We start from the raw sequence: 23707 nt of genomic DNA, 5'->3' as shown, positions 1-23707 counted from the left end.
TTGAATTTCTCAGTTTTGTCTTTATTTCATTCCATTGTGGTCAGAGAACATACCTTTTACGACTGTTAATATTTTTTCAATTTATTGAGGCTTTTTTATGGTCTGACATAGGGTCTATCATGGAGAATGTTCCATGTGATCTTGAGAATTGTCTATTGTGTAAATGTTCTATAGATGTGTTAAGTAGTTGGTTTATAGTGCTGTTCAAGTCTTATTTCCCTGTGGATCTTCTAACTAGTTTTTCTATTCATTATTTAAAGGGGAGGCAGGGTCATGTCTCTGACTAGTATTGCTGAATAGTCTATTTTCCCCTCAATTCTATCAAGTTCTGCTTCAGAATTCTTGCAGCAAAATACAGAACTGTCAAGAACATGAGTTCTGTTGTGAGGTGCAGAGATGTTTACGCTGTTATAGCTTCCTGACAGGTTCTTTTCTATCATAAAATTACCCTCTTTATCTGTAATAAGCTTTTATTTTCAAGTCTATTAGTTTAGCCACTCCAGTTCTCTGACTGGTGCTTGCATGGTATAGCTTTTTCATTGTAGTTTTACCTTTCATTTTAAAGTGTGTCTCCTGTGGACAGAATATAGTTGAGTCTTGTTTTTGTTATCCAGTCTGACAACTTTTGCCTAATCATTGTTAGGCATGAGTAATAATTCACTCACATGTACTGTTACTATGTATATGGTTGGGTTTACATGTCCTTTTACCTTTTTGTCTTCTATACGTTACATCTTCTTTGTTCCTGTGTTCTCCTTTTTCTGGTTTAAGTGAATATTTTCTAGTGTAATATTTTATGTTCTTTAATAATATTTTTCTGTATATTTTGGGAATTATTTTCTTAATGGATACCCTAGGACTTACAGTATACATCTTGTCAGAATCTACTTTAGCTGTATAGCATTTGTTACCCACATTGCATCACTATATGTTAAACATATAATACTTTCTAGAAGTTTGTTTTAAAGTAGCTGAATATATTTTTAGATTTTTTAAATTAACCTTTTAATTCACAATTTCTTGTTAGCTTTCTGTTGTTTCATTATTGAAGTATGAAATATTTGCTCCCACCTGCTTTATGGTGTTATATGCAAATATACGTTTCCATATGTTATAGGTGCAACACCACAATTATATATATATGTATATTGTTTTATACAATTGCTTTTATATCAGCCGAAAGAAGGGGAAATAAGTTGTTACAATGTCTTTTATAATTTCTTACATTTTAATTGGCATTGACTTTTGGTAAGGGTGTGAATAATTGTGGGGTCTCACTTCCTTTCAGATAGAAAAACATCATTTAGCATTTCTTGTAAGGTGGGTTTCCTGGGAATGAGTTCTTAAAATCTGTGTCATTTTGCCTCCATTTCTGAAAGCCTGTTTCGTTAGACGTAAACTCTTTGGTTGAGTTTTTTCCTTTTAGCACCTGGCATGTCCTTCCACTGCCTTAGGTCCTCATTGTTTCTAATAAGTCAACTGTTAATGTGGTTTCCTTGTACATGATTAGTGGTTTTTCTTTCTGTTTTCAAGATTCTTCTGTCTTTAAACATTTTTATTCTGGTATGTCCGGGTGTGGATCCTTTTATTTTCAGAACCTGACCTTCTTGGATTAATGCTTTTCATCAAACTTGAGATTTTTAGGCAGTTTCTTCTAGTAACTTTTCTACTCACTAGTTTCTCCTCTTTGTGGCACTTCCATGACATATATGTTGATGTTCCCTATTTCTCTGAAGCTGTTTTTTTTTTTCTTTTTCCTGTTCTTCTGACTGCATTATCTATATTGATTAATCCCCACATTGGCTTTCTACTGCAAAGCTACTGTTGAGTCCCTCTAATGAATCTTTCATTGCAGTTATTATACTTTTTAAGTCCAGAGATCTCCATTTGGTTCTTTAAAAATAATTTCTATCTCCATTAATATTCTTTGAAGGAATATTATACCTTCCTTTACCTTCAGCATGGTTTTAGTATGTGTATGTGTGTATGTATGTATATATATATTGAGATGCTTTGAGGTTTTTGTCTGCTTCCAATACCTGGACCCACTCAAAGGCAATTTTTTTTAAAATTTTTTTTTTATTGCTTTTCTCCCCACCATGTATGAGTCACACTTTCCTGTTTATTTGTAGATCTTATTTTTTTGGTTCAAAACTGGACATTTTACATAATACAGCAGTTCTGGAGACTCATACTCCCTTCTCCAGGGCTTGTTTGCTTATATGGTTAGTGACTTAGCTGGACCATTTTGGCTAAGTCCACTTACCCTGAATTGTATGGCCTCTGATGTTGCAGTACGTCGCCTGGGCATAGGCAGTGTCGCTGACACCTCCCCTCAACCCCAAGGACAGTAGTTTTAGCAAGGCTCTCTTGCTGTTTCTTTCCCTGCCGTCCCTGCAAGAGTTCTAGTTGGTCTGTCTCCACTGTTATCACGCTGTGCTGTTAACATCCACTAATTGCTGGTGGACCTCTCTATTATTTGACAATGTCCTGGGACATAAATTGCCACACAGTTCAATCTAATTGAATTTAGGTTTTTGTAGTTGTTGAGGTTTGTTCCAACTGTAGGGCTACTCTGAACTTCCACTTTCATTCTCTGTTGAAATTCTCACTGGCCTTCCTTTCTGCTTGTTTTGCTAACCTGGAGATCCCAGGCTCCTCTTACTTCACCCCCAACCCCACCTGAAATCTTTGTCTGCAGCAGCATCCTTATGCTTCAACTTTTCTCTGTTCTAAATAAAGTCAGTCCCTTTAGGGAATGCTATGGAAGCTGTTTTTACAGCCTGCTTCTCCCACTGGGCAGAACCTCTGTGCTACTCCCCCAGCACTGGGGATGGGGAGAGTAGCTGGCTTTGCTAGTAGTCTGTAAGTAAAGCAGTGGGTGGTAGCCCCTGATCTTCTCTGCTTGCCTCTCCTTCCATGGAACCTCCACCCTAATCACTATTGCTCTAGTTTATGAGTACACCAGGGCAACAGTGATTAGAAAACAGTATTCCTGGGATAGATATTCTGTGCTACAAGTGGGGACTGGGTGGAGGAAGGCAGGCTCAGACCTCTTTGCTACTGCTGCTTGCAACAGAGCTTCTGCAACACAGACCTTGGGGGAATGAGAGATGCTAGCAGTCTGCTCCTCCTAGGGATAAACTGTAGGCCAAGACTGGGAGATGAGGGGAGGAAGGGTGCAGGCTCATGGTTCAAATACCACAGAGACTCACTATTCTTACCAGGACTGAGTATTTTCTTGGATAAATGTTTCTGTTTGCTGTGTGCTCTTATGACAATTTCCAGAGACTTTAATTTCTAAAAAAATATTTACCAGTTATGATTGTTTCACCGAGGGGTCTGTACGTCTCCTCATGTTGCTATTTCGAAAGTGCTTCTTGATTTGTTTAATACATGTCTTAAAATATAAGCAATCAAGACCCTTTAAATAAGGCAGTATGTTCACAACCTGAAAAAGCTTTCTGTTGCCATCAGTTGACTCAACAACACCATGCGGCATACAGAATAAATACAGTTCTTTAAGTTACTGATATTCCAGAAGTAAAGAGTGTTTCTAATCATTTACAAGTGCAGTCTGTTACACCAGTAAATGTTACTTGATCTCTTTATAAAGTAAATAATGCTAGGTAAGAATTAGTCCTGGAATAGTGTGCTGAATTTCTGTTTCCAATCCAGTAGATTAAAAACACAATTGTGAATGGTATAAAAATGTAAGAATCATATTGTGATAAAACCAATCTCAAAAATAGAGAATCCAGACCCGACTCAGATAATTTTAGAACTCAGAAGTTTTCCTCAACTTAAACACGAGCTCCACACAGAAAATATCACAGATGTTTTTCAATGTGATGCAACTGCATAAAACTCTAGAATGTGACCATTAGGAGACGAATGTACTGAAATCAACAGAATTTAGAAAACACATCTAATTCTGAAGTCAGGAGACGATTTACAAAGAATTAATCATCATCAGAGTCAGAATCATATTTCTTGCCTCGAATAATTTTCTTTTCCAGTTTTGTGAAGTTTGTTCCAAATTTCTTTTGGCTCTGAAATGGTGGCTCCGTTAAATTTCCACTAAAAAGAAAGCAAATTTGAAAAACACTTATTCTGTATGATTTAGTACAGCTGGTATACTAAACTGCACAAAAATCTATCCTCACTGTAACACAAGGAATAGAGTAAAATTTTCTTTAAAATGTTGGTGTCAAGGAAGAGGTATATTATTTACACTGATAGTTAACAGTTTTAAACCTTACTATGTACTACTAAATGCTTTAGATCAGCGTTTTATTTTCTTATCATTAATTACTGATTAACATTTCACGGGGTGCACCAACAAAATTTCTGACTGAAAAAGCATAGAAGGAAATCAGTTATTTTTATGTGTTTTGGGTATGCTGAATCTGTATTAGATTCTTTCCTAAGAATGACACAGGAAAACCATGCTCTATTTTTGATAGCCTGTTATGACTGGTTTGATTCTATTTAACATCTTTTAATGCTTAGATCTCTATAGACATCAACAAAACTCATGGAATTCATTATCATTAACCCAGAATTAGTATGGAACTCTTTTCATGACGCCTGAAAAATATTTCGAAAATATCTGGAAATATTCCTAGCAGCTAGATCTTGGTTCTGAAATATCATTTGCCACTGAAAGGAACCATGGCGCCTCGGAGAAAAAGCTAGTTCCTATGGAGAGTATAACACGAGGCCCCCTAAAAGACCTTACGTGCACCAGAAAGAAAGTGCTCAAAGAATTATGGGGATGTGTCAAAAGGACACAGAAGCCAGTATGAAAGGCTCTCACTGGCCAAATTTGAGGCAATCTGAGCTTCAAAGTAAATAACAGCAACAGACTATAACCCACTGAATAAAAGAATCCACAGCCCATTCTAATACAGATAAATGAAGAAGTAAGTTAATGTGGGGCCTGGAGAAGTTCTTCCTTAAATCACCAGTTGGCTTGGTGGACAACTGGTTAACCAGTGCACAGTCATCACCACCAGCAATGAGACAAACCATCATATATCTCCTGATATGGTACACTGAGAAGAAAGAATACAACATCACTTCCATAATACACCTGTGGAAAACACGCAGAATCTGAATCTAACTTTGAAACAAACTGGGAAATGCTCTATAAAATAACTAGCTTGTACTCTTCCAAAATGTTAAAGTATTGAAAAACAAAGGAGGGGAACAAGTTGCTACAGGTTAATGGAAACTAAAAATACATAGTAAGTACACAGAACCCATTTTTCCAGTATGGAGGACATTATTGGGACAATGGTGGAATTTGAATAAGGTCTGTAAACTGTATTTTGTGTTTTAATAAATTGTACTGTGGTTATATGAGAATGTTCCTGTTCTTAGGAAATGCACACAGAAACATTTAGGAGTAAAGAGACAATATATCTACAACGTCCAATCAAATGGTTCTGAAAAAAAGTTTATATATATCTAGAAAGAGAACGATAAAGCAAAGATAAAATGTTGAAAATTGAGGGACACGGGTCAATGATATACAAGAATTCAAGAATTCTTTGTACTAGTTTCCAACTTATTTAAAGTTTGAAATCACTTCAAAATAATTCTATTTAATATTAACATTTTACTTAATATTAAGAAAATAAAACCTAAAACTCCAAAATCAATCACTACAATGTAGGAATGATTTATGCATGTGGAGGAGAGATTTAGAGATAAAGGAGGAAGGGAAGTAAAAAGATGAGTGAGGTTTCTACTTATCAAAAGGCACTCTGACTGGAATAACTGGAAAATTTCACCTGTTATTTTTGCAAATCAAAAACAGGCCCAAAAGATAAGACGATATGCTCCGATTTGTGGAATTAGATAAATTACTTGTCTAGAGAAGTGGACAAAGAGATAAGCGGAAAATGGAAGTTGGATTTTATCAACAGATGGTTTTCTGAGACTGTTTCCCAGAGTAAGTAATTTAAGCTAAGCATAGAGATGAGATTTTATACGTTTTATCAGATTCTACAAGTGATACAGGAATATCTACTTTCAAACATTAGATTTTTCATGTAAGTCATTATCAATTTGATTAAACTCGTTTAAATCAGGAAGGAGTCAATTCTTTTGGAGTGTCATTTGGGTTTCCAGATTAACAGAGAATTAGATTCCATAGGCTCTGTTAGTTTGAAAACTTTTATAGTTAGATGGACTCCAAGATCCAAGATCAATTTTATTTATAACTCTGATTTTGCTGTAAGATCGTGCTAATGTACACTTTAAGAAATATGCTTTTCCTTTGTGAAAATTTTTCTACATCTCAGCTTAAAGATCTTAGTTCCATAAAATAAATGTTAACATAAAAAAATTCTCTAAAAAATCAACTGGGTATGTGAATTAATACAAATTGATAGTTTACTAAAAGTTACCTGTAATTGAGAATATCAGAACAACCCAGCCTCCATTCTAAAGTTTCTGTGGTGAAGTCATCTGTATTTCCTAGGTCAGAAAATCCAACAACAAAATCTTGTGTTTTCCCATCTTTCACCAGTGCTAGCGTGGGAATGACTTTGATATGCAGTCTCTCACAAAGGAAAGGTGCTTTTTCCACATTCAGCTTCAAAAATTTGGTCTCAAGATGTTTCTTGGACAGTATCACCAAATGTCTGTCTAGTATTTTACACCTATAAGTGACAACACATAGAAAATCAAAAGCTAAAAACAACAGATTTCTTTTTCAAAATAAATATTAAGGCACACCTAAGCTTTTAGTTTTTCTGAATCTCATAATCTGGCAGCCAACCTATGCTTCGATCAGATAACCTCATTTCCATTTCACAGGTTAGGTACCTCTTTTTTTACCTCTCATGATATCATATTCTAGAAAGTCAGATCTCCCTTAATGATACTTATAAAAAACGAAGTATTCAACTTATGCCTTAAGTGGTTCACAAAGCTGTCATGTTCATGGTTAAGAATAAAAAAATTGTCATTTCCCTTATGCATGTTTCCTGGCATCTCATAGGTGACAAATCTGAACTTGACAGAACTGGGAAGACAGTTCTCAGAATTAGAAGGGAACATGTGGCGCCACATTCGGAAGTCACTAAGAAAGACTGAATGGTGTCACTGAGAAGGAACCTTCCAACTGTGCAACTCTGTTAGTGAGCAGCGTATCAAGGTTAAGGGCTACAAATATGGTCATTACGGTATGAAAAATACCAGCAGTAACCTTCATTAAGCCACCTGAAGAGTGGAAAGCGATCTTTTCTTTAAATTATATTTTAAACCGGCCAACCCTCTAGTGTTTCTGAAAGACTACTGTAATAATCTTTTGAGCAGTAGTTCTTACCCAGAGGTGATTATTACAGTCAACTTTTAAAATATGCAAATGAATCAAAATTCTCTAGGAGTTGAGCTGAGAAACATGCAAGTGATTCTCATGCCCAGCAAAGTTTGAGAACTACTGCTTTCGATGACTAAGACACCGAACGCTTCATAGCTGGTTTTACTAGTAGGCTTTTTGGGTACTTCTTGGTATAGTTTTTCCTGAGTTAGGTTTGGGTCCACGGAGTTTCTTATAACCTTGATGCATCATCGCCTGAGTGATTCTTTTTATATATCACCCATGTACTGCAGCAATGGGATTTCAGTGAAAAATGGTAAGGGAATAAGCTGTTTTTGAATGAAGTTCCAAACAAGTGACAAATCATTTTGAGAAATACGTTCTTGAAGATTTGTACAAAAATCAACTCCATTGTTTTATTGGAGTAATACGGAATCTATTTTAAATAGGTCTGTGTCCCACTTGTCAATTAATCCATTTTTTAAAAATCCAGAAGTAGCAGTTATGGTGTAGTTAAAACAGCATTAGGCTTAAAACCTGGGTTCAAATCCTCTTTTATTATTTAGGAGCTGAGTGACGTTAGGTAGGTCACTTAATCTCTCCAAGTCTTAGTGTCCACGCATGAAGCACAGGAATTATACGTGCTTACCTCCAACGGTGATTGTGAATCCTCCAGGATTTTATAGAACACGAAGTATCTAGTGTACTATGTGCTAGAAACTTTGATATCTACCTATCTATATCTCTATCACCTCATTTCAATCTTGACTTTTCAGTTCTGTTTTAAGGTAAGTACTGCTGGTGCTGCACTGTTTATAAATCCATCAAGTATACTTACTGAGTACCTACTACGTGTAGTCAGTGCTGCTCTACGGCTAGGAACCCAGAGCACAGTGGGCCACACGACACAAAGGCAAACCCTCTGCCTTCACAAAACTAACAATCTAGTGGGCAGAGACATCTAATAAATAAGTGGACAAATAATATCAATCTTCTATTTACCTTCCTAATCCCTTTCCCACTTTCCCTTATAGGAGATTTCATCATCTCAGTTATTTTCTTTCATCTTTATTTTCTTAGTCAATAAATCCCAGGCAATCAGTCCCTGAAAGGTGTTAACTAATAGCCACGTTGTTGGGTGATGAGGTAAAGACAAGGGCCAGGCAGGCTTTGGAAATGCGAGAAGAGGGCAGGGCTGGGATCCCAGGGAATAACAGAGACTCTGCATTGGAGTGCGTGTCTAAGGGGGGCAGGAGCTACTTGGCATCAGTGAATTGCTTTCATACAATTCTAGGTCTGTTATCAAGTTATCTGATACTTAAAAAAAAAGTCTAAAATCTGATTAGTTGCCAACATTTAAAAGTTTTTTTTGCCAACACTTAACTGTTGGCAAGTATTCAAATTTGGGGGCTAAAAAAAAAAAGGCTTGAGTCCTCTGGTTTAAGATGTAACCTCTTCTGGGGCTATTTTCACTTTGAGGGATCTGCCTCCAAAGAGAGGTTGGCAGACCTGGGTTCGTCTAATAGAAATCACTTTATTGTCCTTCCAGCCATGCCTGGTGCCACAACTCTGCTTCAGGTGAAAGGCTTGGTCAAGCCACAGTCTCCTGGTGAATTGCAAGTTGAGAAGAAGTGACTGAATTCAAAGCTGGTGTTCAGGTGTTGGCCTCATTTCCAACACTGTGGCTGTATCATAATAGTAGGGACAAAAGTAGAATTCTTTTGGCATTGATAAAAAAAGTTAAAGTGTTCATTTCTAAGATGTTTTAAAAATTAGCTAGTGAAAATATAGTTCAGGAAATAGCCATTTCTATGGAAATATTGATCTTCTATAGTTTGTACTTTTGTATGACACTGGTTTTTAAGTTAATCTTTAATGATTGCTTAACTTTAATATAATTCTCGTACAAAGAGACAACTTAGGAATTACTTCCTTTTATATTTTTCTTAATTTCTCTATTAAGTCAGTGTATCTCTATTTAACAATCTCATCATGTTCAAGAACAGTCACTGAGGGAAACAAATTACCTCAATGTGGAGTCTCTGTAGAAATGGCAAACCACTTTTTTACTCTCCTTGACTTCTTGAAAAAAGTCTCTCTCACTAGGGATTTCTCTGTATTCCCCATGTCCTTTTGAAAGCCATTCCTGATTTGGAGAAAAGGGAAAATATCACACATTTGAAATACCTCTTTCAATATCACTTTATATTTTATGTCCAAATCACTGTAATGTTTTGTAATCAAGCTGACTTTATCTTAGAGAGAAACGAATTCCTTTCGGTGATGTACTTTCCTATGTTGCTAGTGTCAATGCAAATACAGTCTGTGGGCCGTGACTATCTCCACAGCATGGCTCATATTTAAGATGATTATCTGTCTTGGTAACTTAAAACATACGTTTTCTTAGAACTTCGAAAGTAAAAATTTAGACTACAAAGAGACTTAGAATGTAACCATCTACTTAATTTCTTTGCACTGAAACTATTAAAGTCAGAAGCATTTGATCTAAGTTACTACATAGCTTTAAAAAATAATGCTTGTGAGATAAAGCCAATCCGTCTTTGGGGAGGGGGCGGGTACTGCAGCTCCGAAGCTCGGGAGCCCTGTTTGCTTTTGATGACTAACTCAGAGACAGCAAACCTCTTCTGTACTGGCCACAAATGGGTAGTGTCCTGGGAAGAAAAAGGTGTTTGTCTTCACGTGGTGTCCAGAAACAAAGATCCCGCAAGTCACCTAATCCAACTCCCCAAATCAACAAATCAACCCTTATCATCCATGTCGGATAGACATTTCAGCTTCTTGAACCTTTCCTGTGGCAGGAAGCTGGTCCCCTCAACTGGAAGCTTGTTTCCTTTCTCAGGAGCTGGTTTTAATAAAAGGGAGGACTGGACTTGCAGGCAGAAGGCATGGGCTTGAATCACTGCCCTTTCTGAGTCTCACTTTCCTCATTTGTAATGTGGAGATCATAAAGCAACTATCTCATTGAGTTACTGTGAATGGACAACGTGACAATAACTACAACAGTGTCTGGCAGGTGTGCTTAAAAAGCATTTGTATATGTACTCTCTGTTCTTAGAAAAGTCTTCTCACACTGAATCACAGTATATCCAGAACAGTGGGCTATGGAGCCCAGCTTGGACCTCAGATGAGAAAGAGAAATTCTAATCTCCTTCACGTCAGCCCTTCAAATATCCTACATCGCCTATGTCCTCCCTGCTTCACATTGAGCATTTCCATTTGCTTTTGACTTTCTCCTATGAAATGACTTCTAGACTTTTTCATCTTCTGGCTGTCCTCCTCTGAACAGTCTTCCAGAAGTGGTCCAACTAGAAAGGGGCAGGAGTGCCATCCCTGGACTTACACTAACAAGGCCGAGACTGCGTCACCAGTTTTGGTATCTATACATTTCATGTTGGCTTACACTGAGCTGAGACCTACCGGAGGCCCTGATATTTTTCTCCTTATTTCTTTGGTAAAGCTTCCATAAAGAGTTTATAAACTGTCAAATACACTCCTTAATGACGCATTTGCTTTGAGCACAGCTAAGTTATGACAGGCTTTCTCATAACTCCACCTGAAAGGGAACCCACTGACCCCTATTCCTCCCAGGGTTCTTCCTCATCCACTCTCTCCTCAACCACACAAATCTGAACTCAGAAGATTATCCTGGGCGCGTGTTTCCTGTACTTGACTGTGGATTAATACACTGGTCAGGCTAATTCTGAATGTGTCTTTAAAACAAATCTTTTTTCTGGGCAAATTTTTAATGGCATTAGGTACTTTGAGGTCAAACCACCCTAAGAACTACAAGTGACTACTGCAGCACGGGTATATGTAAGTTGTTAGAAGCATACTGTTAGAGCAATTTCAGAAAGCAGGGCAGAGAGGTTACTTGTTTCTGCTGCTGAGCTCTCCTCAGTGCCTTGAGTCTCTTTTCTTTGAGGTGTTCCAACTCATCCTCATCCATCTGATCCAGTTTCTGAATTTCCGAATCCAAATGTTCTTCCACTTGCTTGGTTGTCTGAAGCAACTGATTCTCTAGGACTTTTGAAAACATTTCAACAGATGCATTCGCTTCCATTCTTCTAAATGGTACAGTTCAGCCTTGATGCTGGGGAGAAGGTTTACAAAGTTAGAGAAAAAAAATAAGACAGGGGCTTCCCTGGTGGCGCAGTGGTTGAGAGTCCGCCTGCCGATGAAGGGGACGCGAGTTCATGCCCCGGTCCGGGAGGATCCCACGTGCCGCGGAGCGGCTGCGCCCGTCAGCCACGGCCGCTGAGCCTGCGCGTCCGGAGCCTATGCTCCGCAACGGGAGAGGCCACAATAGTGAGAGGCCCGCGTACCACAAAAAAAAAAAAAAAATACGACAGTTTTCTCTTAGTTTCAAAAATGCTAGCAAGTATATAATTTGTAGTCCACAAAGTGTTCTGCTGACAACCAAGCACGTCATGTTAAGAATTTTTATTTAAATGTTTTAAAATTTAATTTTCAATGGATTATAGTTACACTCCTCAAAAACGATTTAGACCAAAGTTTAGGTGCTTTTGATTTAGTTTGTGTTTTACCACCCTAAAGCAAAGACAAATCTTTAAGACCATCGCCAGACCAGAAAGGAATGACGAAATTAAACCTAGTGCTGTATACTGACAGTGTTCTTTACCAAAGGAAAAGGGAAGAAAAGCAGAAATGACTGTGAACAAGATAAAGTTTAACTGCAGTGAGGTTTTACACACATACACGCCAAACTTTGCTTCAACATAGAGCAGAGTTGAGCAAAAGACATATTTTTCATCTCTGCCTAAATGATTTTCGTTTAGCTCCGAAGAGAGCTCATTACAACTTATGTAAAGAACTCTGCCTGATGTTCCCTAAGCTTTAGTTTCCATTCCTGTTCTCCCATTACCTAATAAAGTCTATGAGGCCACAAAGATTGATACTGGTATTGATTCACTGACACTCAGTGTTCTTAACTTTGAGGTCAAACAATATAACACTACAAATATTAAAAAGAATATTGATTTTTCCATCAAACCTCTATGTAAGATAAGAGTTTAAAAATAGAATCTAGGGACTTCCCTTGTGGTCCAGTGGTAAAGAAACCAACTCCCAATGCAGGGGACGTGGGTCCCTGGTCGAGGAACTAAGATCCCACATGCCGTGGGGCAACTAAGCCCTCGAGTCGCAACTACTGAGCCTACATGCCTCAACTAGACAGCCTGTGTGCCACACACTACAAAGCCCACATGCTCTGGAGCCTGAGCACCACAACTAGAGAGAAGCCTGTGCTGCAGTGAAGAGCCTGCATGCCACAACGAAAGATCCCGCATGTCGCAACTACTAAGACCTAACACAGCCATAAATAAATAAATGAATATTAAAAAAATCTAATTCAGATTAGAAAGGAAGATCTCTCTCAATTACATATTTATTTTATATTGGCATATAGTGATTTATAATGTTAATTTCAGGTGTACAGCAAAGTTATTCATCTATACATATACACGTATCCTTTTTCAAATTCTTTTCCCATTTAAGTTACTACGAATATTGAATAGAGTTCCCTGTGCTATACAGTAGGTCCCTGTTATCTATTTCAATTACATATTTTAGAAGAAATGTATTATTGTTGCTGGTAGAAAATCAAATGTTTTATGGGTAGCCCTGAATTTCAATTTATAATTTGCCTATCAAAGCAGGAGGCTGTTGCATCTCAATTAGTTATGTGATACATTTGCAACCACTACTGAAGCACTTTCAAAAATCTGAATAAACTTGTGAGCTTATTCACCCAGCTTCAGACACGCAGCCTGGCCCACCAGACCCTCTATAAATGTCGAAGTGAAGAGAAATAGTCTTCTTGCAAACTTCGCTTCTGATTCCATTTTTCTACACCTGAAAAGAAGCTTTTGAAAAACATACTGGGGACTTCCCTGGTGGCGCAGTGGTTAAGAATCCACCTGCCAATGCAGGGGACATGGATTGGATCCCTGGTCCGGGAGGATCCCACATGCCTCGAAGCAAATAAGCCCGTGCGCCACAACTACTGAGCCTGCGCTCTGGAGCCCACGTGCTACAACTACTGAAGCCTGCGTGCCTAGAGCCCGTGCTCCGCAACAAGAAGCCACCGCAGTGAGAAGCCCATGCCTCGCAACGAAGAGTAGCCCCCGCTCGCCGAGGCTAGAGAAACTCTGCATGCAGCAACGAAGATCAAACGCAGCCAAAAATAAATAAATTAAAAAACATACTCGATTTCATCTTGTATTCCTGGAGCTAGCAGTGCTGTGAACACTGCAGATGCACAAAAAATGTTTGTCAACTGTTGAAGGAACGTGCGTAACTTTTGTTCAAATTATCGTTAAGTTTCAAAAGTATTTCCGGTTAGAAAAAAACAATGTAACTTCCTCATAAACGCTATAAAATTTTAAAGGAGCCGTATTTCAAATGTAGCAAATGAATTTCACACTCTCTACCTCCCGAAAAAAACGTAAGGCTGTGACTCAGGACTGGGGCCAGACGAGGCAAAAACTCGACATTAAACATTGACTTGCATGTCACATCCTGTTCTTTACCGGGGGCGTAGCGGTTGCTTATCCCTAGAGGTTTATAGGCTGAGCTCAGAATTCAAGTCTTGGATAACCGGGAGGAGAAACGATTAACAAGGGCTGCTCTGCGGGCAGGTGGTGCTGGTCACCGCATTCAGAAAGGGGGAAAGGAGATGGTGCAGGTATCCTGGGAACTTCATTCCCCAAACAAGCTTCTTTTTTTCATTTCAACTGAATGGTGAGCAGGGACTTGTCCTCAAATTACCTAACCATTTCCTTGATACCCCGGCATGCACCCGCCAAAACAACCAGGGGCCTCACCCTTAACTGCACGCCAGCCGCTTCCCAAAAGTACCCTCGCCACTCCCTGCGCCCCCGGAGACAGATGAGGGCAGAGTTGAGGTGGTCCCGGCTTCAACGCCTCCCGGGGCGCATGCGCCAAAGCTTCCTCCGCGGCGCGGACACCCTCGCCCGAGCCGCGCCCCTCCCCCGCCCAGGCAGGAGGCTGAGCAGTCCATTAGCACCGAGATGCATGGCCGGCTTTTTCACACCACTCTCTGCCTCACCTGAGCTCTCGGTGATACCTGAGACGTGAGGAACCAGCTTCTCCAGAAGAGCAATCCACTCCGGCTTCAGCCTCGTAGCAGCTTCGGGGGACTGGGGAGCGGCCGTCACTTCTGCCTCCTCATTGGCCGCGGCTCTCACGCGATACAATCTGCGACGCCCCAGGAAGTGGAGGGGGGGAAGGGAGGGGACGTGCGTGCGGTGAGCGCTTCTGCGCGTGCGCTCCCCCCCACCCTTCCCCGCCCCACCGCCCGGAACCGAGGTGGCCCAACCTCTCCCTCCCTCCGTGTAAACAGCCCAGAGAGCAAGGAAGCGATGTATGCTGGAGTTTGTAGTTTCTTAGTGCCCAGCCTGGAGTTGACGTTCTTAGGCTCTGACATAATGTTACATCAGAAATGAAATAGCTACTGTCTTCCTCAGGAGTGACACTCCAATTTCGTTTCCATTCTGTTTATTGAACGTTTCCCCTTTTAAAAAAAAAGTTGAAATATAACTTATACGCCATAGTTTTTACATAGTTAACACTCGTAGTGTCATCGTCCAGATCCGGATATAGAACACTTTCACAACCCTAATAGGTTCCCTCGCGACTTCCCTGACACACAATTTTAGAACTTGCTCTCGCTTTGAATGTAAAGGTTATGATCTATTTTTCAGAATTAATGGGTGTGTCCTTGTTTTATGATTTCTGGTTTGTTTGGTTTATTTATTTATTTTTTTGGTAAGTCATGGACTCATGTTGTGCTGGATTTCTCTATCTCCCTTGGGAACACCTGTACAGCTCACCAGGGGTTCATTGTGGTTCTTTACTGAACTTCACGCATCTGAGAGTACAAAGGGACCGAGGTTAAAGGTGGAAGGGAAACCGAAAGTCCACTCCTGAACTGAGATCCGATTCCCCAAGTCTGCGTTCCCCACAGGGAGAAGGCTGACGGTGGAATTTTCAGCCTCATTGTCCACCTCCGGGTTCTAGAATCTGGAAACCGCACGGGCGTCGGTGCACGGCTGACGCTTGCGGAAAGGGGGCGCTCGGGCTCCTGCCTGGCGGGCGGGTCACCTGGAGACGCTCTACCCGAGGCGCAGCTCTCAATGAGCCGCGCCCTGCGTCCACACGCCGAGGCGGTGGGGCGATGCGCTTGCGCACTCGGAGCTCACACCATATGTGCCCTGTCCCAGTGCGCGGGTCTGTGGAGAGCCGGGTGCGAGAGGCGGCACCGCGGTGGGGGACGGAGCCGAGCGGAGACCGAAGTCGCCCGGGGGACACTGGGTCTCTGAGAGACCGAATAGAGGGGCTGGGGCTACGAGCGCCGCTGACACACGATGGGAAAGAAGCAGAAAAACAAGAGCGAAGACAGGTAGCCGGTGTCGGGGTTTCAACGGCGGCGGCCGGCGCGGCTGAGGGGGGCGCGCGCGTCCCGTGGGCGCGCGGCGGACCGGGGTCGAGGCTCGAGAGCGGCCCCGCGGGGCACCGTCCGGGGCCCACAGTGGGTGGCGCGGGCCCGAGACCCCAGTACCGGGCGGGCGCGGAGGGCCTCAGCGGCGAGCGGGTTCCCAGCCGAGACTCCGTCCCTTTGCTGCCCCTCGCCCGGCCCGGGAGAAGGGGTGTCCGGCCTGAGGAGCGGGGCAGTCGTTTGGGGTTCGAGGCCCCGCGGGGCAGGGCTCGCGGCCCCGCGGGGCCGGCTCAGCCAGCGTGGCTCGGAGGTTGGGAGTTGTTTTCGTGGCGCTACTCTTGCTGGGGGTCAGGAAGAGTTCTTTTTATGTCTTTGTATCTATGAATTCTTGGCGAGAGAGGGAGTTGGGATCCGCTCTGTCTCCAGCCAGGTGTTCCCACTCTCTGAGCCGCTCAGGTGCTTGGAGTTACCGGGAGGAGCGTAGCAGCAAGCTCCCTTTAACTTCATTTAATTTGGGTACAGCTTTCAATTACTTAAGGGCTGATTGTCCAGACTCCATGCTTTTCGCGTTCCTTCTTCCGGCCTTTTGGTCATTTCTTTGCTCTCTAGCACCTCCCCTAAGAAAGGAGGAGGAGATGAAACAAACCAACCAGGGTCGGTCTTTTCTAAACCATTTAAAAGACTTCTGAGGCGAGGGAGCGTAAGGGTGTATGTAGAGTTGCGTACCCCGAGATTATTGGAACATTTCTGGGTGTCATATTCGGTTGAGTTCTTTACCCCTTTTCATTGAAAGGGTTTTACTTCCTGGGAGTGAACATTTGTTACTTTTCACCCTTCTGTACTACTCACCAAACTTAGTTCAAATACTGGGGATAGTAAGAGAAATTCAAAAGACAAAAACAACCTGTGATAGTTCATTTTGACTCAAAACGGATATGTGGTCTTGAAGTTAAAATCAGATTACCAGTTGTGAGTTGGAATCCTGGGTTGTGTCCTCACTGGCCTTCACCTATCTGATGAATGGCGTTAAAAAGACACCAAGGTGAGTCTTGTATTTCAGTTACAGGTCTATTGGAGGAAGTTAATTGGTTTCAAGAATAGAACTTATTGTTAATCAAAGCAGATAAATAAGAAGAAAGAAGCAGAATTCTGGGGTGATTTAGTGGGAGAGAAATTTCTATGCTTTTGACAGGATGTTTTGGTGCCTAGGATACTTTTTTTCTTCGACCTTATACAAGAAATAGAGATGAGTGTAATAAAGCTTCCTGTACCAGTTACCCAGCTTCGACCATTGTTGTCACATGACTGGCCCTGTTTCATCTCTGCTGGATATGGTAAAGAACTCTCAAAATCCTTTCATGTGTAAATCTTTCAGGTGTATCTGAAAGATAAATACTTCAGGGAAAAAAACAACCACAGGAACACAACATAAGACACAATCACAATGTCATCATTAAGCCTAAGGAATACTAGCAGTGATTTCTTAAATATTATCAATTGTCTAGTCAGTTTTCTGTTTTCACTGATTCTAATTAAAATTATGTTTTGTGGGTTTTTTTTCATTTTGTGTTTTACAATTGGTTTGTTTGGATCAGAATTACAGAAGTTTGTTCTTTAGATTAAAAAATATTTATGTATATGTTATTTTAGCTACAGTTTTTCAAGCTCGTTCACATTGGACAAAAGCTATTCAGAGGAGAGATTTATTTTTGTGTGTGTATTTTTATAGAAAAGTGAAAGTCTTTTCCTAATTCATAAAGGTTTTCCTGGATGACATAAAGTTTAAATTGCAAACACTAGAGCCTGTTAAATGATTGGTTTGTTAGTATAGAAGGAATGCTACTGGGTTTTTTTCCTTTCCGACTAAATCTGCAGTGTTTACTTTTTGTCTCGTATTGAAGGAAAAATGGTGGCAGTGTAATGGAAAAACACACTTTCTCATAAGCCAATATCAAATTTTTTTGTTTGTTTTTTAATGCTTCGTGGACTCCTCCCACCTCTCCTTCCCTTCTGAGCTGTCCTAAGCCAGACATGTTTCTGCTCAGGAAGAACTGGGTGAGAAATGAGCACCTGCTTATTAGCTATCAAGTTAAGGCCTTGAGCCACTTTTCAGTTCTTGGAAAAAACATAAAATACTTGAGTGTTTTAATCCTTATATTGTTATTTAAAATTTTTAGCCACTCAGCGTTTATTTAAATTTAGATTTTACTATCTAATCTGAGTAATTTTATTTGGATTACATATGTTTTATCAGTGACTGATCTTTGTTTAAACATTGAGTTCTAGAATCTTGTTTCAGCTTGTGAAATTCTGAGAATGAGATTTTGATAGGTGTTCAGTTTTCCTGCCTTTTTCAGTTGACTGGGGTAGGGTTCAATATTCACAGATCATATAGACAAAATATAAGGCCAATATTTTCATTTCTTCCTATAACCTTCCCAGTAATCAGCTTACATAATGGGACCATATCTTATGGGATCTTGTGTGTTGTAGCAATGTCTTACCATTTCCATTTATATAACACGATGAATGTTCTCTTATTGATGTGTGCAGAGAAAAAATGATCCTGATTATCTAGTTTTTCACAATTAGCCTCCAATTCTTCATTCTGATCCTTTTTTTTAATCCCCCAAGTGTGGTAGTTATATTTTTCAGGTTGTAAGGAATGTGGTATATTACCTTAATAAATGGGATTAATACATCTATACCCCCTCACAAAGGATATAGAGGGAAGGAAGATCATTATTTCACCTATCTCACAGTCAGACATGAAGGTGGGGATGTCATTCAGGAATTAGGAGGTCTTTCAGGATTGAGTACAGGTATCTTCAGCTATGATTCTCTATGCTGGTGGTGAGTTAGTATAGTAGCTCTTTGTTTTTAACTACACATAATGCTCCTATTATTCTTGGCAAAATTCCTCCTTTTGGGGGAGTTCTGGCTATCTCTGAGACAGCTGCCTACGTTTTAGATTTTTGTCCTGGTGTCAGATATTCATCGTAGCCAGGTATGATCAGGGTATCGGGTCCCTCTTCTGGGATAGAAAGCATGGTGATCTGCTTAAGGAACCTGTCCAGAGGAGCTGTGAGCATAGCAGGTACTCTAAAGCATCCCAGAGAGGAAGTAGTCCAAGTGGCAAACAGTTAAAATAGTCTAGTTCAACAAAGGAATTTATTTCTCATTTGAATATATTTGAATTAATAATAAACTATCTGCATACATTAGATCAAAAAAGAAAAAAAGATGTATAATCTGAGAGTTCTCTTGGTTTACCTTGTTCCTAGATTGATACTTTAGGTAATCAATATGTGGAAGGACGGGAAGAAGTCGTAGTTTGCCATAAATGAATAAGAAAGCAGATGATAAACTTGTTAGCTTGTTAGCTTATAGAAACCTCTTCTGCCTTCTCTACTGGTGATCTCTGGGGAGCTGATGTAGCTACTTTTTTTTTTTTTTTTTTGCGGTATGCGGGCCTCTCACTGTTGTGGCCTCTCCTGCTGCGGACGCGCAGGCTCAGCGGCCATGGCTCACGGGCCCAGCCGCTTTGCGGCATGTGGGATCTTCCCGGACTGGGGCACGAACACGTGTCCCCTGCATCAGCAGGCGGACTCTCAACCACTGCGCCACCAGGGGATCCCAATGTAGCTACTTTTGATGTTACTTGCCCACTAGTTGTGCTTTACTTAGCCTTCTAAGTTTATTCCAATCTGGCAGTTGATCTATACGTTGGGCAAAGCATTGTTTAACTGAGGAACTGAGTGTCTGCTTAGGTTAGAAAAGCAGTTCTCAAACTTTTTGGTCCTAGGACCCCCTTACTCTCCTAAATTACTAAGGAACCCAAAAGGCTTTTGTTTATGTGGGTTAGGTCAATCAGTACTTACCATATTACAAATTAAAACTGAAAAGTTCTTTAAATATATTGATTTAAAAGTAAAAATAACATCACATTAACATAAATAACACTGTTAAATAATCATTTTCAAAAATTTATGAAGAGAGTGGTGGTAAACATTTTGTAAACGTTTACTATCTGGCTTAGTAGAAGATAGCTTGATTCTTGTCTGCTTGTGATTCGACCTGTAGCAATATCACACATCGTGTGGCCTCTAGAAAACACCACTGTACAGTTATGAGGAAATGAGAATGAAAAAAAGGCTAATAGCCTCGTAGTACTATGTTGAAAATAGTTTTGACCCCTTGAATTAGTTTAGACCCTCTGAATTGTGTTGGGGGGAACTACTCTGAGAACTGTTTATGTAGGAATTCCTAAACCAGATTTAGGCATTTGTGAGACATTTCCCAAGCCTTTTGACTTCCATTCATGTTTGTCCAACAGGTGCTTAGAATGTTTGAGAAGCACTCAGAGGACAACTTAAGACATTTGTGGGTATGTTCATGCTCTTGATATTTTACCCACTTATGATTTTTAAATTTTTTTATGTAATAGGTGAGTTTATCAAGGTCTATTAAAAGTCTGTTGGGACTGATTTTAATTGGGAGTCCCATTAAGTTTTTAGATTATTTGGTACACTTACATCTTTATGGTATTGAATCATTCCCTTCAAGAAATATATTGTCTGTTTAAGCAGTTAAGTGCCAGCTGTTGTTCTAGGTGCTGAAATGTAGTGATGAACAAATTAGTAACATGACATGCTTCTTTATTTGGTTAATTATCAGTAAAACTTTATTTTCTTCAGTTGAACCTTTAGGATATTTCTTGTTTGGTTTATTCCTAGGTGTCTTATAGTTTTGGTTGCTGTTAATGTAGGAAAACTTTTTTTCAAGATGGTCTGACCAACTTAACTCTCTCTTATTATTAAAAGTAGCTGTTATTAAAGGATGAGGCCTTAATTGCGATTTGGTTATTAGTTTGTGATAATATATAACAGAGGGGGAGACCAGGGAGAAAAATTAGAGACATTACAGCAGCATTCAAATGTTTTAGTTAGTGACACACAAATGACTCCTTTTTCCCTCCCTTTCTAACTTATGCCTTGTGTCAAATATGTACTGTTAAGAAATTTCAAATCAGGTATTTTGAACTATTGAAATAATCACAGTATACTACTTGCTCTAGCAGTAATCACAGTACTTACATAATTTTAATAATGAAGACACTTAATGTAGAAGAAATAACTATGCTGTAACCAGTTTGAGAATCTGGAGGAAGGGAAAGGTATAAAGATAAAAGAACTACTTTATAACATATAGAAGAGGAAACAGATTTAGCATAATAATGTGCTTGAGGCTTAGAGCCTCTCAGCTGTTAAGCCAAACCAGACCTCAGAACCTGTGGTTTTGTTTTTTTTTTAAACTGTGCTGCACTAGCTGATTTAAGAAATCCTGCTACTCCAAAATGTAGACTTCCCAAAGGATCTTTACTGGTGAAGCAACTGTTAAAGAGGAACAGTTTAACAAAGGAGGGAGAATAGAAGAATGACAGCCGTTGTCCATAGGTCAATCAGTGCCAGAATTCCTTTAAAAAAATTTTCTCACTTAACCTTAGTTGAATAACTGCCTGTCTCATAGCCTGTCTGTTTAAAGTGAAAACAGTGATGATTTAATGTTTCATTCCTTCCCATTTCAGACATGGTATATAAAATTTCAGGTATATTTTTTCAGAGGAATCCCTACTTTTCACCCAGGTAGCAGTCATTGTTTAGAATCATTGGTTTTCAAATCTCCCTTTGGTGATAGAAAGATACTTTCTATTGAGATTTAAAATAATGTTTGTTTTTTCTGTTTTTGAAACTACCTTCGTACTGTAAACTTTATATAAACGGTCTCTGAAAATACAATAAGTACTGTGTTAATTAAATTTGTGTCATTAGGTTTCGGGTACTGAGCTCTGATGAAACTAATAGATGTGATTGATGATACTGCAGTAGTTGGAATTTTTTCTAAGTCTAGAATCACATGTTCTAAGAATTCATTGTATGGGTGTGCCACATTTTATTTACCCGTCCATACATCAGTTAATGGATTCAAGGTTGTTCCACTTTTTGGCTGTTACGAATAATACTGCTAAAAAAATCCGTGTATAAGTTTTTGTGTGGATTTGTGTTTTCAATTCTTTGGGGTATATACCTAGGAGTGAAATTGCTGGGTCGTAGAGTAACTCTATGTTTAACTTTTTTAGGAACTGCCAAGTAGTTTTACTTTTTTCCCAGGAACTGCCAAAGCTGCTGCTCCATTTTATAGTCCAACCAACAGTGTGTTAGAGTTTCAGTTTCTCTATATCCTCATCAACACTCGTTATCATCTGACTTTTTGATTATAGCCATTCTAGTAGGTGTGAAGTGGTATCTTATTGTGACTTTTGGTTGGTCTGCACTTCATGATGGCTTAAGATGTTGAGTATCTTTTCATGTGTTTATTGGACATTTGTATGTCTTGTTTGGAGAACTGTCTATTCAGATCCTTTGCCCATTTTAAAATTGAGTTCTTTATTATTGAGGAATAAGTTCTTTATATACTCTAGATACAAATCCTTTATCAGATATGATTTTCAAATATTTTCTCCCATTCTCTGGGCTGTCATTATTTTCTCCCATAGGAGGTTGTTGTTTCACTTTCTTGGTGTCGTTTGTAGAACAAAAGTTTCTAAAAAGCCCGATTTATCTATTTTTTCTTTGGCTGCTTGTGCTTTTGGTGTCAGATCTAAGAAATCATCACCAAATCTAAGGTCATGAAGATTTACTATTTTTCTTCTAGTTTTACAGTTTTAATTCTTACATTTAGACCTTTGAGCCATTTGGGGTTAATTTTTTTTATATTGTGTGAGGTAGGGGTCCAACTTCATTCTTCGCGTGTGGATATTCAATCGTCCCAGCACCATTTAAAAAAAAAAGACTATTACTCCTCTAATTCCTTGATCAAATCAATTGACCTTATATGTAGGATTTTATTTCTGGAGTCTCAGTTCTGTTCCATTGATCTGTATGTCTATCCTGATGGCAGTATCACACTATCTTGATTACTACAGCTTTGGTATTAAGTTTTGAAATTGGGAAGTGTGATTTCTCTTTGTTCTTTTTTGAGATTGTTTTGGCTATTCTGGGTTCCTTGCATTTCCATACAGATTTTACAATTAGAATCTCTCAATTACTGCAAAAAAAAAAAGGGGGGGCAGCTGGGATTTTGATTGAGATTGGATTTCTTCTGTAGATTAATTTTGGGAGTATTGCCAATGTTATGCCTTGAGATCCATGAACATGGAATGTCTTTCCACTTATTTAGGTTTTCAGGTTTTCTTTCAATGATTTTTTGTAGTTCTCAGAGTACAACATTTGCAACTCTTCTAAAAAATTATTCTGAGGCATTTAATTTTTTTTATGCTATCATAAGTGGAATTATTTTTTAATTTCATTTTCAGATTGTTTATTGCTAGTACACAGTTTAAATACAGTTGATTTTTATATATTGATCTGTTCTGCAATCTTACTGAACTCATATATTAGCTTGAATTTTTTTTGTTGTGTATGTGGATTCCTTAGAATTTTCTATGTACATGGTCCTGCCACTGCAAGTTCAGATAGTTTTCTCCTTCTTTTCCAATCTAAATGGTTTTTATTTCTTTATCTTACCTTAAGCTCTGGCTAGATCCTGCTGTACAGTGTTGTACTGAATGGGGAGAATGGACATTCTTTTCTTGTTTCTGATCATGGGATGGGGGGGAAGCTTTCAGTTTTTCGCATTGTGTTAGGTGTGTCCCCCCTCCCGCCCCCCCGCCCCGTGAATGGGTGTTGGATTTTGTTACATTGCTGTCTCTTCATCTGTGAGATGATTATGTGGTTTTTGTGTCTTATACCATTTATATATGGTGGATTACATTAATCAATTTTCATATGTTGAACCAACTTTGCAATCCTGGGATA

At 39.5% G+C, this 23707-nt stretch overlaps 2 protein-coding genes across 9 annotated transcripts in view; one reads left to right on the top strand and one right to left on the bottom strand.

Moving 5' to 3' along the window:
• Nucleotides 1-2068: 2068 nt before the first annotated feature.
• On the bottom strand, nt 2069-14606 carry TXNDC9 (thioredoxin domain containing 9). Of its 3 annotated transcripts, none has more exons than XM_030838854.3 (5): nt 14460-14606; nt 11226-11444; nt 9361-9479; nt 6417-6671; nt 2069-4080 (listed from the first exon to the last, which is right to left on the bottom strand). In XM_030838854.3, exons 2-5 carry the CDS (start codon nt 11412-11414, stop codon nt 3963-3965), a joined length of 681 nt encoding a protein of 226 aa, XP_030694714.1. In that variant the 5' UTR covers nt 11415-11444; nt 14460-14606; the 3' UTR covers nt 2069-3962. The 3 variants fall into 3 exon arrangements, with proteins under 3 accessions (XP_030694714.1, XP_060165365.1, XP_030694713.1); XM_060309382.2 differs by lacking the exon at nt 14460-14606 and adding an exon at nt 14197-14311; XM_030838853.3 differs by having other exon boundaries at nt 2070-4080; nt 14442-14600.
• Nucleotides 14607-15569: 963 nt separating this feature from the next.
• EIF5B (eukaryotic translation initiation factor 5B) overlaps nt 15570-23707 on the top strand; it is a 68365-nt gene continuing 60227 nt past the window's right edge. For 2 of the 6 annotated variants that reach the window (XM_030838810.3, XM_060309374.2), the window contains exon 1: nt 15570-15794. In XM_030838810.3, coding sequence (XP_030694670.1) covers nt 15570-15794 — 225 coding nt within the window. Of the gene's footprint in view, nt 15795-17198; nt 17886-20166; nt 20218-23707 lie in introns of those variants that run through there. The other 4 variants (XM_030838815.3, XM_060309375.2, XM_030838813.3 and 1 more) reach the window with 4 other exon arrangements.

This window comes from Globicephala melas, chromosome 12 (genome assembly GCF_963455315.2).
Source record: "Globicephala melas chromosome 12, mGloMel1.2, whole genome shotgun sequence".
In the NCBI taxonomy this organism is placed as follows: domain Eukaryota; kingdom Metazoa; phylum Chordata; class Mammalia; order Artiodactyla; family Delphinidae; genus Globicephala; species Globicephala melas.
Note: the sequence above shows the minus strand (reverse complement) of the source record. Positions and strands in the feature narration are given on the sequence as shown.